Consider the following 12462-nt stretch of genomic DNA (forward strand, 5'->3'; position numbering starts at 1 on the left):
GGTTTCAATAACAGATTAATTAAGGTTCAAGAACCATTTTGGTAATGTGGGATGATTTATGCTTTTGCAACAAAACCAGATGAAATTTAATTGGAGCTCAAAGTAAAACTTGGAAAGTGTGGATTGAAACAGCACAAAAATCTAAACATAAATGTTTATGAAGCAAACACTCGGATGTTTATATAGTTGCACGCCTCTTGCCATCTCTTAAAGAAAATCAAATTCTAGTCATAATTTCCCTGTGGTCTAAAATTTGTCTGAAAATTTGACCTACAGCTTTTAACTATGAAAAACTGTACACTAATTGATGTAGAATGTACACAGACTGATCAGCTGTAAATTGCTTTGTGATCCTTTTACATTTAAGATCATGTACAAAATGAGATCATGGTACAAATTGTTATATTAAAAATATGTAACCTTACTTTTAACTTCCAGGTATATTGTTCACTTACCTGATCTTTCACGCTGTCCCCAGTAAACATGTACTTCATATGATACAAGAAATCACATATGGGATCCATGTAGTTCAGATGTGTACTGTACTGGTCCACGTCCAGAAGCATTTCATAAAATGCCACCCCAATCTGTTTTCATAAATAAAAAACAAACAGAGGCAAAACAAATGAAAATAAAACATGTAAAACATTTGCTGTCTGGATTTAGATATATTTTTAATTTTATTCTTTTGTGAAGGAGAAATTAATTTATTATGTACATCTTCTACTTATTTGAACTTCCTGTTAAACATTTGCTTTCTTGTGAAAGGAGACTGACAGCTCTAAGGTTATGTCTACACTACAAACTAGCAGTGTGACTTCCCTGCTCATGTACACATACTCACGTGAGCTCTTATTGAGCTAGAATGAGTACAAGCAGCAGCATAGCCATGGTAGCACAGGCAGAGGTACAAACTGAAAAAACAGAAGTTGCCTCATGTGGAGTCATACTGATCCCCAACTTGGGTCATCAGCAGGCTTGAGACCTTGAGAGAGACTCAGGATTCATGAGTTGAATTCCAGATTCTGGAGGGGAGTATTCTCTAGTAGTTAAAGACCTCTCTGCCTCTGTGCCCTCAGGCTATTTGTTCTCCCTATTCCTATTCACTTCCCCATTTGTTTCTATATACTCCCTCCCCCCTTCTCCTTCTCCATTGCTGCTATTCACCCCACCAACTCCTGTTGCCATCCCCCGGGTCTTATCCTCTTCTGCTGTCCTCCCCCATTGTTTGGCTCCTGCAATTTCCTTACTCTTTGCTCAGCCCCCTGGAACTCAGTCAGGGTAGATCTTCCTCATCCTCCATTCTGCGGGGGTACCACCAAGGGAAGCACTGAGAATCTTCAGAGAATTTAGCTTCCAAACTGTAACAAGTCTCTACTTAGCATGTGAAAGTTGAGACTTTTATGGGGCTTATAACCTGACCAAATTTGGGCAAGTTTCACGTGGATAACAAGATGTATCCATGACACTAAGGTTATTCCCCTGCCAAATTTCAAACATTTACTCCAAAACATGAAGGTAACGAAACAACTGTAAGATTTATATTAAAAAAAAAAACAAAACATGGGCAGGTGCTCAGAAACACTGGAATTGTTTTAACTAAATCTTTACAAAAATATTCAGCCTGATGCAGACACGTAGCACAAAGAATTTCAACTTGAATGGCTGAAGTTTGGCAAAGTTGTAAGCAATTAAAAAAAGTTCTTATAATGGAGAGCATTAGGAAACCTTAACTAGAGGTTTACCTATAGGTTCAACTAGCGCAACCAGTCCTGTCTATAATATATTATGCATACACTGCAAGAGTGATAATGTATGTATATATTTGGCCCTGATGTTTCAATTACTTTAAAAGCTAAGTTCTTTCTATAATAAAAAGTAGTAAACTTTCAATAAGCTGATGGGTTAGATGCCTTCAAGTAGTGAACTCTATGAAAGCACAGGGTTCTGTTTGCACAGAGCCCACTTCAGGACTTGGGCCTTAATTTAAAAGATGCCCTGCTTTTGAATTTAAAGGACAAGACAGAATTAGACTACGAAGGCCAGGACAAGCGCTATCTTTTACCTCTATCATACATCGTGTCCTCTCTTGTTGAAACCGCTGCAGGAAAGGACCAACAAGGTGGTAAACGTAGAGTAACTGGAATTCTGTCTTCACTATGGGTATCAACACTTCAGTGAGGAATCTGCAGTATTTCAAACAGGACACATCACTATTTTGTACATTTGTCTTTTATATTAAATCAACACATTTTAACATCATTTAACGTTAGGGTCACTCAGGCGCAGAAATGCATGACTGCATTTGGGGTTTTCTTGCTCTACTTCAGATTGTTTGGAAGTGACAGCATTTTGCTGTGGTGGAAATACAGCCAAAGTGTTTCATCCTTTCCTAAAAACCAAACTTAAGCGCTCATGTTACAAATAACTGAACATTTGCTGAGTAACACTCATAGAACCCTACTTCGTATAGCAGCAAAACTAGCAACAGGGATCCTGACCGAGCTATGAATGGTGCATACAGTCCCCAGAACTAGAAATTGCATTGGGTCACCCGAGATCAGCCTGGAGAATGAAAGGCAAACTCAAATGCAGGCCTCTTGGGTAGTGACACTGGCTCTAAGTGACTGATCTAGGATCACCTAATTGTCAATAGTACTTCATGCCATCTCCCACTTATGTAGAAAATGATACATCCAGGACAGAATATTAAAAGGCGAATTGAAAAGCTTAAATAGAAGCTGAGTTACAGTCCACACACATGCTCTGAATGCTCCCACTAATAAGGCAGTATGGAAAGACAATTTTAACTAAACCTTTAATAAAACTGCATGGTTTGAAATGCTACAGCTTCCTGGCTTGCTAAGGACATCTCCAAGTGTATCACTGCAATGTCTATTCATTTACAAAGAACCTCCCCCATTGGCAACTAATGCTGCATGCAGAGATTAAAGACAAAATTACAGAGCTGATCATAATGGATGACATTAAGCAAGTGTACTGCTACCGTCAGTATTAGCAGCAGCCAAACTGTAATGAGTAAGACAAAACCAAACACAGGCTAAATGAGATAAAATATGTTTTTACATCATACCCTGAAGGCTACCACACTCTGGTGGAGAGCCTAAAGATATAGATAAAAGAGACAAGAACTAGCTTAAAAACCAAAAAACCCTACCGTCACACATGTTTTAGAAGACCTTCTGATTACTTGTTCTGATTTGCTTTCCCTCCACCACTCACTTGTTTGTGTACATACTGGACACATTGTTTTGCTGTACACCATATGCAAGGAATGTCAAAAGTGTACTTTAAGTTACCAATTACCTATTATACATACTTTGGAATGAGGGACAGTTGGCCAATGCTAGAATGGTGCCACACGGCATGTGCCAATGCCAAAGTGTAGCTACAACTCATCTCGGAGTACGACTGATGGCAAGCTGTGAAGTCAAACAGCTGAAATGGGTAACCAACCCACTCTGTCTCTGATGTCAAGCTGGGACTGTTGATAACACTGACTATCCGATCATGGAGGACAATCCAGTATGGCTCCTGGCAAAACAACCAAAACCCCAAATGATTGTTATTCTTTTCATTTTTAGAAGAAAAGGTAATTTCCCCCCCCACCTCCCTCAGATTACTGTAAATTATTAAAAATATTTATACAACATTCTTAATTTACACAAATGCTTTACCAACCCATTCCCTGACAAAGATCTTAATATCTAAATGAGACAAGATATAAGACAAGACACCACCAGTTCTGGAGAGAGGGGATATGGTGATTGTTAATCGTAAGAAGGGTGGAAGATTTTTTGAAGATATAGAATTTAAAGAGTGATCTGAAGCAGAAAAGAATGGAGGTTGACAGAAGGGGATACGGGAACTGTTCCAGGCACAGGTACAGTACAAAGCACAAGCTAAGAATATAAGAATGGCCATACTGGGTCAGACCAATAGTTCATCTAGACCAGTATCCTGTCTTCCAACAGAAGCCAATGCCAGGTGCTTCAGAGGTAATGAACAGAACAGACAATCATCAAGTGATCCATCCCCTGTCGTCCACGCCCAGCTTCTGGCAAACAGAGGCTAGGGACAAGGATTGCAAAAGGAGACAAAGGGAGGCATAAAGGTAGGAGACTGTAGGGAGCAATGAAAGCAGAGATGCAGGGCCATGTAGATGGGAGGAGATGCTTACATTTTTTACAATAAGACAACAATGGAGGGTTTTAAAGGGATGGGTGATGTAATTGGGGAGGGCATGAAAATGACTTTGGTAGATCAAGTGGACTGAAGGAGAAAAGTGGCGAAAAAGAAATGAAACTGAAAACATTCATCCAGTGTTGAAGCTGAGTGATCCAACACTAAAACTCTGCTTCTTCACAAGATGAAAATTTCTACTCGTACGTTTTTTACTCAATTATACATATTATTTTCTATTCCTGTTTTCCTAGTTAAATGTTACATTTCCTTTCTAATATTTATTCCTATTCCACTGTGTTCTATTAAGCTATACCCAATGTACACAGTATTGTTAACATTACTTCAGAAACCTTATTTTAGGGAATTTTCTGACTTCACAGCTTGATTTCTCAAACTTAAAACTCTGCACAAGAGTTTTTTGGTAGTTAATATACAGCAACTTTATTTCCCCACAAGATACTGAGGAAACAAGACTATGAAAAATTCAGTTTTTGCTCCTCTGCCTCCCCACCAAAATCCCACACTGGGTTTGGTTCATCAGAAAGAAACTAGTCACACTGATCCCTCGCACATACCATCAGAGAGATTACCACCTATTTTCAGCTTTCATGGAAGAATGCATTCTCTTCTCCATTCAGAATATTTCAAAATACATACAGACTTACTGGTAAGGCCGTGATAATCAGTCCAATAGCATTCATCCAAGCTGTAATATTCTCTCTTGGCACCAGAGGCTGACTACAAATGGGGGGGGGGGGGGGGGGAGAAAAAGTCTGAAGTTATATAAGATTTCTCACGACTTTTGATGTATTTATGCTGAATGAAATATATTCCTAGAGAAATTACAGAAGATTTGTCTTAATAAAAAGCTATATATACATATATATATGTGTGTGATTATCTGGTTTAATTAACTGGTTAGCAGAGTACCACACTGACACGGCATGGAAAACTTTAGAAACAATTTTGTTCCTGTAGCATGTTTCTCTTAAGGTTATTTCCATTTGAGGCATTTGTATGAGTAATGTCTTTAGAGTGATATCGGTTCCTTTGATGACTCATCCCCCCATGCTCCCAAAGCTGGCATCAGGGCACCCTTCCTTGGCTGAGTAAGACAAGAAAGGAATCCTTCTCCCCTCCCCCCCCCAACTTATCATTATCACTTTGGGATGGTCATCTGGGTCACTAATTAAATGCAAGGTGCTCCCTCCCTCTACAACTCTTTCATCACCTTCTGGCCCAAAAAGCAAGCGAGCCACTGAGCTTAGGAATCAAGTCCAACTGTCTCATGCGCCACCACAGAATGAGATCTGTAAAATGCAGTTCCAACATCACTCGACAACAATGAAAATGATTATAAAGATATTAAATGCAGTATAAAAATGCAAACTATGATGCACTTTTGGACCTCAAGCATCCTACCAAATTTTCTGCTTTCCTTCCTGCAGTCAAAGATCTGGTGTTACAGCAACTGATGACCCTGGACGAGGAGTGCTACACATGGCTACCTTCCCAGCCTGCTAGTGCCTATGAACACACTGGACAAGTTACTGACAAATGTGAGGTATTCCCCTCCATCTCCTCCACATGAAGCTGAAACAATGGGCTCCCTCTGCAGTATTCTCAGTCAATAGCAGCCAGGGTTCTAAGGTATAGGTATACACCACAAACATTTTTTGTTCTTGGCTCTTACAATGGCATCCAACACCATACCACTTCTCGCCTCCCAAAGATATCAATATATAAAATGAAATTCAAGAAAAGGAAGTTTAAGAACCAGTTAACAATTTGTAACAACCGTACTGTTTTTTTGTAGAGAGCAGTTCTGCAAGTCCAACGTACCTCTTTAACACAACATTTAGAAGTGCATTGCCCACATCCGTTCCTGGAACAGCCAAAGCCATGAGTTCAACACAGGTAACATGAAGAGCATGGGCAGCTGGGTTAGGAAATTCATTGAATCTCCAGTCACAGTTTGGAAATGGACCAGGTGACTTGCCAGCCATAGGTAAAAATGATTAAGAAAAACAACAAATTCCCGCACGAGGACTGGTAAGAAGCAAACTGTAGTTTTGCATGTACAAAATGTATTTATAACAAAATATATGTAATACACACACAAAAATCCCACAAATTCCTGATAATTTGCGTGCGTGGATATCTGTACACACACACACACACACACACACACACACACACACACACACACACACACACACGAGATAGTACTGAATGAAACTAATGGCCATAGTCAACCAAAGGCACATATCTAAGACAATAAGTCAGTTACTGGAAAGCATTTTAAAAATAAATATCTACAGAATTATTTGTATATATAGAAACACATACATGCACACAATGCTACAAAAAATATACTTTTCTGAAAGATTCATTCTGTTTGGGCCATATCAGAGTCTCGTTTACTCTAAACCTTAGATATTTTGTTTCTTAGAAAAATGGTGAGAACTTTTCTACCCTATCCATCTGTTTTGCAGTATAATGATAAATGTCAACTTACTACTCAGATTATTAGGATATTTCAGGTGGCAACATATTGAAAAAAATTAAACTCTTGAATAGACAAAGAACAAATAAAAATGAATATTTGATTGACACTGAAAATTAGAGGTGTTTTCTGATTAACACAAAGTGCTTTTTTCTACTTATAGGACAGTGGAATTGTCATTCATCATTAGATCCTTGAAATTATATAAACTAGGGGTTTATAGCATTTTAGTTTCCCTTAATCAGAGAGACAAGTCCAGTCCCCCAAAGTTGGATATCTCAGCAAAGCAAAGTAGAGGAAATGGTGGAGTTAAGTGAAGAGGATAACAAAGGTGCAGAGAGAACTGGCCAACGTCTCAGCAAGTTAGCATTAGAGAAAAAGGGAGGAGGATGGTTAGGGAGAGTCCTGCAGTGTTTCAACTATAGGGAACATAACTAACCTCTGGTGAACTGAAACTACAATACTGATAATCTTCCTTAAGGACGAATCATTATAAAAAGGATATTGTCTACTAGTCTTCCAATCAGTTTGCAATAATAAGTATCATCAGGGATCCATGGATTTTCTTCTCGTACATTCATAGCAGACTTAATATAAGTGTCACTTAGACACCAGCCTTGTGGTCGATTATCTTTGAGAGAACCAATGATAGCATGGACAAGCTTCCGCTTGAGGTTTGGGCGCTCTTTGAGATGCCTCTCGTAATAATGAAGAGTGTTATACAGGTATGTCACTGGGCGGTCTGCCAACAAAAAACACCCCAGAAACACACTAGCATCACATTTAAGTTTACCATTGCAACAGGAAACTTACGTGAAAATTAATGGCGATATAAAAACAGATACACCAAGTAGCGATATAAAAACAGATACACCAAGCTCATGTTTTTATTCTTACTGTACCCCTTTGTTAAATTAAACTGGACAAAAAGTTTATCTGAAATGAGGTCAAAACTAGTATTTCTAGATCTGTGATATTGCTTTAAACATTATTTACAAATAACTAAACGCTTCCTACAAGGCCTCTATAGCATTAGAGATTATCTCATGGGGAGACCCTAACAAGAAACAAGGAGTAGAAAGAACAAGACTGACACTGTTGTGCTATTGTTACAACATGGTTTGTGTCACATGCAACATGATTACAAACATGTTAAAACCAAGTTAAAAAACAGTGTTTAAACCCTGATGAGAAGGAACAGAATGGATAGAGTGGGTAGCATTGAACAAGGTTTTTGTTAAGCCCAGACAACACTGAAATAGCTAAATCAGTGTCAAAAAGAGTCAGCCATCAAGGTTCTGCTAGTAAAGTAAGGTACTCTCCAGAACAGACAGCTAACTATCAATGTTTGGTTTCCCACTGTGGACAAGACTTTACTGATCATGCATCATGATGAACAATTTGTAATGACTGTAAGAGCTCATGTGCATGAAGAGCTTACCATGGAATTTGTATAAGCCTCCTAGATGATCAAGTAGAGTTTCCAGTGATTTGGACACCGGAAGCAATTCCAGAAATCTATGGATTACAATGTCAAATACTGGCAGGAAGCGGAGGCACACATTTCCAAAGTAGATTGGTAGGTACTGGGGTTGGATCTGAACAGGAGGGTTGACCTGTTCTGCCAACCCTTCAAAATACAGCTTTTCAGGATATTTCTGTAGAAATTAAATATAGATTTTTTAAAAAAGAAGTATACTGAAAACATTACTAAGTTACTTGCATTACTGTAAAAATGTACTGAAGTGACATTGTACTCTATTCTGCAGACACTCCCTAATGATTTTGAATTATATGTATAAACAAACACGCAAAGAGAAAGTATGAATTTCAAAATGAATTGGTTTTATGACATTTATGTTTATCCCTAGTGGATTATAAATGTTATCTATAGCAGTAACTAAATATATTTGAACAAAATATAATAAACTCATTTTTCTTGAAAAAATATTTTAAAAGATATATTGTTTCATATTCACTAAAACTGGTGCAGGGAGGTATAAGGAAATTAATCCTGATAGCCGGCAGGCAATGATACCATCACTTATCCACCCTTTTTGTCAAAGACTCCAAGGGAAATAAAGAGAAAAATCAACTCTAGCTTACATTAAATGCTCCCCCCAGAGCCTGTGAAGACTGTTGTGTCAAGTGTTGAATCAATACACTAAAAATAATTTGTATGCAATTCCTCCCTGGGGAAAGGAATGGAGAAGGAACCACACACGTGACAAACGCTAATCACACAGTATAAAGCATAGCTGGATGTGCTTATACCATGTGATGGGGCACAGTTTAAGATTTAGATCATATCCCAGCTGTCACGCCCTTCCCTAGCCAGCAATTTCCACTTTTTGGGCAACTCTAAAATCCTGAATGTCTCCTTCCTTAGGGTCAGTGTTACATTCTGTTTTCAATACTGTGGAAGCTTGCAGAAGCCTAGTTAAATCTGCCCCTTAATGATTCCTAACAGTTAAACCTATATTAATGAAAAAGCAAAGTATCTGTATTTTCCCCAATGCACAAACACAAAGGAGACAATGGGGTCCTTGTTCTTTCTGACTGGCTTCCAATAAAATCAAAGAGTGACATTCAGATGAGCAGAGACTCCTTATTCTTCAGTCACTTCTATCTTTTAGTATTGTGGCAGCTGTCAGCTCCCCTCTAGTGGGTCCCACGCTTGTACTGTCTCTAGTGAGCCAGGCGTGTCCAGTCACCCCGTCTTCCCTAAGGAGGGCGGTAGGGACCCGGGCCCACCCGCTCCTTCGGGTCCCAGCCCAGGGGCCCTAGGAGAGGCAGCTACGTGCTGCTGGCACCATGTTCCCAGCTGCACTGTCTTCCCCTGGGCTACTTTCCCCCTCCTTCTGGCTCCTTGAGCTGGATACCTTCGTTTGTCCACAGGCCTCTGCACTCTGTTCTGCTCCTCCACTTTAAGTCAGCACTCCACTGCACGGCACTCCTACTCCTCCTGCTTGTGCCCTGACTGTTTGGGGCGGAGGGCTTTTATGAAGCTCCTGGCTGGTCCTTCATTGGCCCCAGCTGCCCCTAATTGCCCCCTAATGGCACTTAGTTAATCTGCAGGGAACAGAGCCCTGAGCATTCTTGGGCTCACATACCTCCCTTCTAGCACTCTCCTACTGTCCTCTGCCCTCGCTATCTCACAGTATGATGTACATATTTTCTTTTTACCTGATTCTGTAAACATAAAATGATTTTACATTGACCCAAATATTCAGAAGTTACTCACATTAAATGTATCTTTAAAATTATTGTTGTGGTATTAGATGACACACTGAATATATCCAAAATGCAAATAATACACAAAACAAAGGACTACTTTCAGCATCCCAACTGTACAGCACACATTAGACTAGGGGATTATGAAATCTATACTACCTTATGGTAACTCATGTGTTTAGTATGCCAGTCGTTCTGTAGCCAGTGCTCTGGAGAGTTCTCCTTCACAAAATCACTCACTCGGTTTCTGAAATCATTAGGCTTGAGTAAGAGTAACTGGATTATGAAGTAGCAGACCTGAGCTTCATTTCCTTCATGACTGCGCATAGCCTTTAACAAAATATACATGTTAGATTGCAAAACCATGTAAAATTATTCCTAACGCTGTCTGCTTTCATTCAGAGATTTCGAGGCCAGAAGGGAATATTGTCATTATCTAGTCAGACCTGCTGTATAACAAAGGCCATAGAACTTCCCCAAAATAATTCCCAGAGCAGATCTTTTAGAAAAACATCCGATCTCGATTTAAAAATGGCCAGTGATGGAGAATCCACCACAACTCTTGGTAAATTGTTCCACTGGTTGATTATCCTCACCATTAACAACTTTAAGGTGATTAAACATCCTGATTTTAATGTAACAGGCCAGCCAACTCACCCAATCACTCTATTCTGAGTGTGTAGGTACAAAATGGAATCGAGAGCCTGAATTTTGAACACCACCCCCTCACAGTGAGAAGTGCTCACCAACTTACTCTCATTTCCAAGTGGAGAAATTCTCCCACATTCCTCAGTGAAAGGCATTTCCAATCCTAGCTCTACTCCAGCCGCCAAATCCATTTTATGAACACCCCCCCAACAATGACTGTATGAAGAAAAGTATCCAGTTTCAAATTCTGGTGGCTCCAGTGATAGATAATTGTGGAACCGCAAACACTGCACACAGTTTTTGACGTATCAGCTTGGACATTTCTTTTGGTAGCACTGGCTCCATACCAGAAAGAGAGATTTAAAAATGTCAGTGAAAGGATAGTACCTACTGAAGCAATATTTTAGCTAATCTTTGAGAATTCTTAACCAATAAGAAGAGCAAGGGAACTTAAAGAAGACGGAGCACGGAATCCCTCAGACCCACCCTTTTATGATAGCTGGCAGAGCTTTAATCTCCCTGAAACAAAAAGAGTATTGTTCAAAGGCCACAAGTTTTCCATTTATTTGCTAATATGGCATGTTACATGCACCTCATTTCCTTTCAAAATATGATCATTGCAAAGCTAAGAGGGAAGAGAACCAGTCCCATGCAATGGTGTTAACAATTCCAGTTCATTCTCTGCCATTATATGATCAATAAAGCTAGTCCAGTGGTTCTCAAACACGGGTATGAAGAAGTCTTCCACAGAGTACAAATAGATATTTGCCTAGTTTGATATCAGGCTACGTAAAAAGCACTAGCAAAATCAATACAAATTAAAATTTCATATAGAAAATGACTTGTTTATACTGCTCTATATACAATACACTGAAATCTAAGTACAATATTTATATTCCAATTTATTTTATAATTATATGGTCAAAATGAGAAAGTAAGCAATTTTTCACTAACAGTGTGCTGTGACACTTTTGTATTTTTATGTTTGATTTTCTAAGCACATAGTTTTTAAGTGAGGTGAAACTTGGGGTACACAAGGCAAATCAGACTCCCGAGAGGGATACAGTAGTTTGGAAAGGTTGAGAGCCACTGAAGTAGATAGTTCTCCAAAGAATGACACAATCGTGACAAACATAGGTGTAGTCTGGGGGGGAATTTGCCCCCGCACATGTAATCGCATTGGCTTGACTGGAGCTGCCACCCAAATATAGAAGTCAAACTACGCCTATGCAAATGGACTGCTATAGAAGTGGATCAGAAGACACTGGCCAAATTTTGGATAAAGAAACATCTTGCATCTAACTTAATAAGGTTATACTTACCAAACAAAGTATCAACCTGTCCAGTGTTACAATGTTATATTTCCACACCATATCATTAAGAATCTCAATACATTTGTTGAGTTGCTGGCCTCCTGCTGACGTGGAGAACTCATATACCAAGAAATCCGCAAATGTCCTGACATGAGCAACCAGAGCTCTGGCCCCAATTCTCTCCAAAACTCTAGCAAACAAAGGTGAGGAAATGATCCTGTTACTGTAACATGTTCATAGCAGAAGCAGACTGCATAATTTTTAGCACTCTTGATACATTTAATCTGGCCTAGGACTGTGTTTCATGTTTTTATACAAAAAATGCATTCAAATACAAACTTCAAAACATGCTAATAAGCGTAACCCAACTCCCAGAAGGGAGGACATTCCAAGGTCAGGATACCACAGGCAGTTAATTGCCAGTAAAAATTAAACATTTTCAGCTTCATGGATAGATTCTGGGCATAAATCTCTATAAATCTCCATGCAGCAGTCTTGTAGAAGTGTGTTCTCAAGTAGAACGTGTCATACGACATGCTGCTAAAACTAGTTTTA

The 12462-nt window shown here is 39.2% G+C and overlaps 1 protein-coding gene across 2 annotated transcripts in view; it reads right to left on the bottom strand.

Annotated features, from left to right (window-relative positions):
• Positions 1-12462, bottom strand: part of MED23 (mediator complex subunit 23) — a 52920-nt gene that overhangs the window by 2334 nt on the left and 38124 nt on the right. For both annotated transcript variants that reach the window (XM_067546748.1, XM_067546747.1), the window contains 9 exons: positions 11917-12097; positions 10106-10276; positions 8154-8370; positions 7218-7454; positions 6049-6214; positions 4872-4944; positions 3341-3555; positions 2066-2186; positions 456-587 (listed from right to left, as the gene is read on the bottom strand). In XM_067546748.1, coding sequence (XP_067402849.1) covers positions 456-587; positions 2066-2186; positions 3341-3555; positions 4872-4944; positions 6049-6214; positions 7218-7454; positions 8154-8370; positions 10106-10276; positions 11917-12097 — 1513 coding nt within the window. The remainder of the gene's footprint in view (positions 1-455; positions 588-2065; positions 2187-3340; positions 3556-4871; positions 4945-6048; positions 6215-7217; positions 7455-8153; positions 8371-10105; positions 10277-11916; positions 12098-12462) is intronic.

This window comes from Emydura macquarii, unplaced genomic scaffold (assembly GCF_026122565.2).
Source record: "Emydura macquarii macquarii isolate MOO-44397 ecotype Brisbane River unplaced genomic scaffold, CSIRO-AGI_Emac_v2 contig_1146, whole genome shotgun sequence".
NCBI lineage: Eukaryota > Metazoa > Chordata > Testudines > Chelidae > Emydura > Emydura macquarii.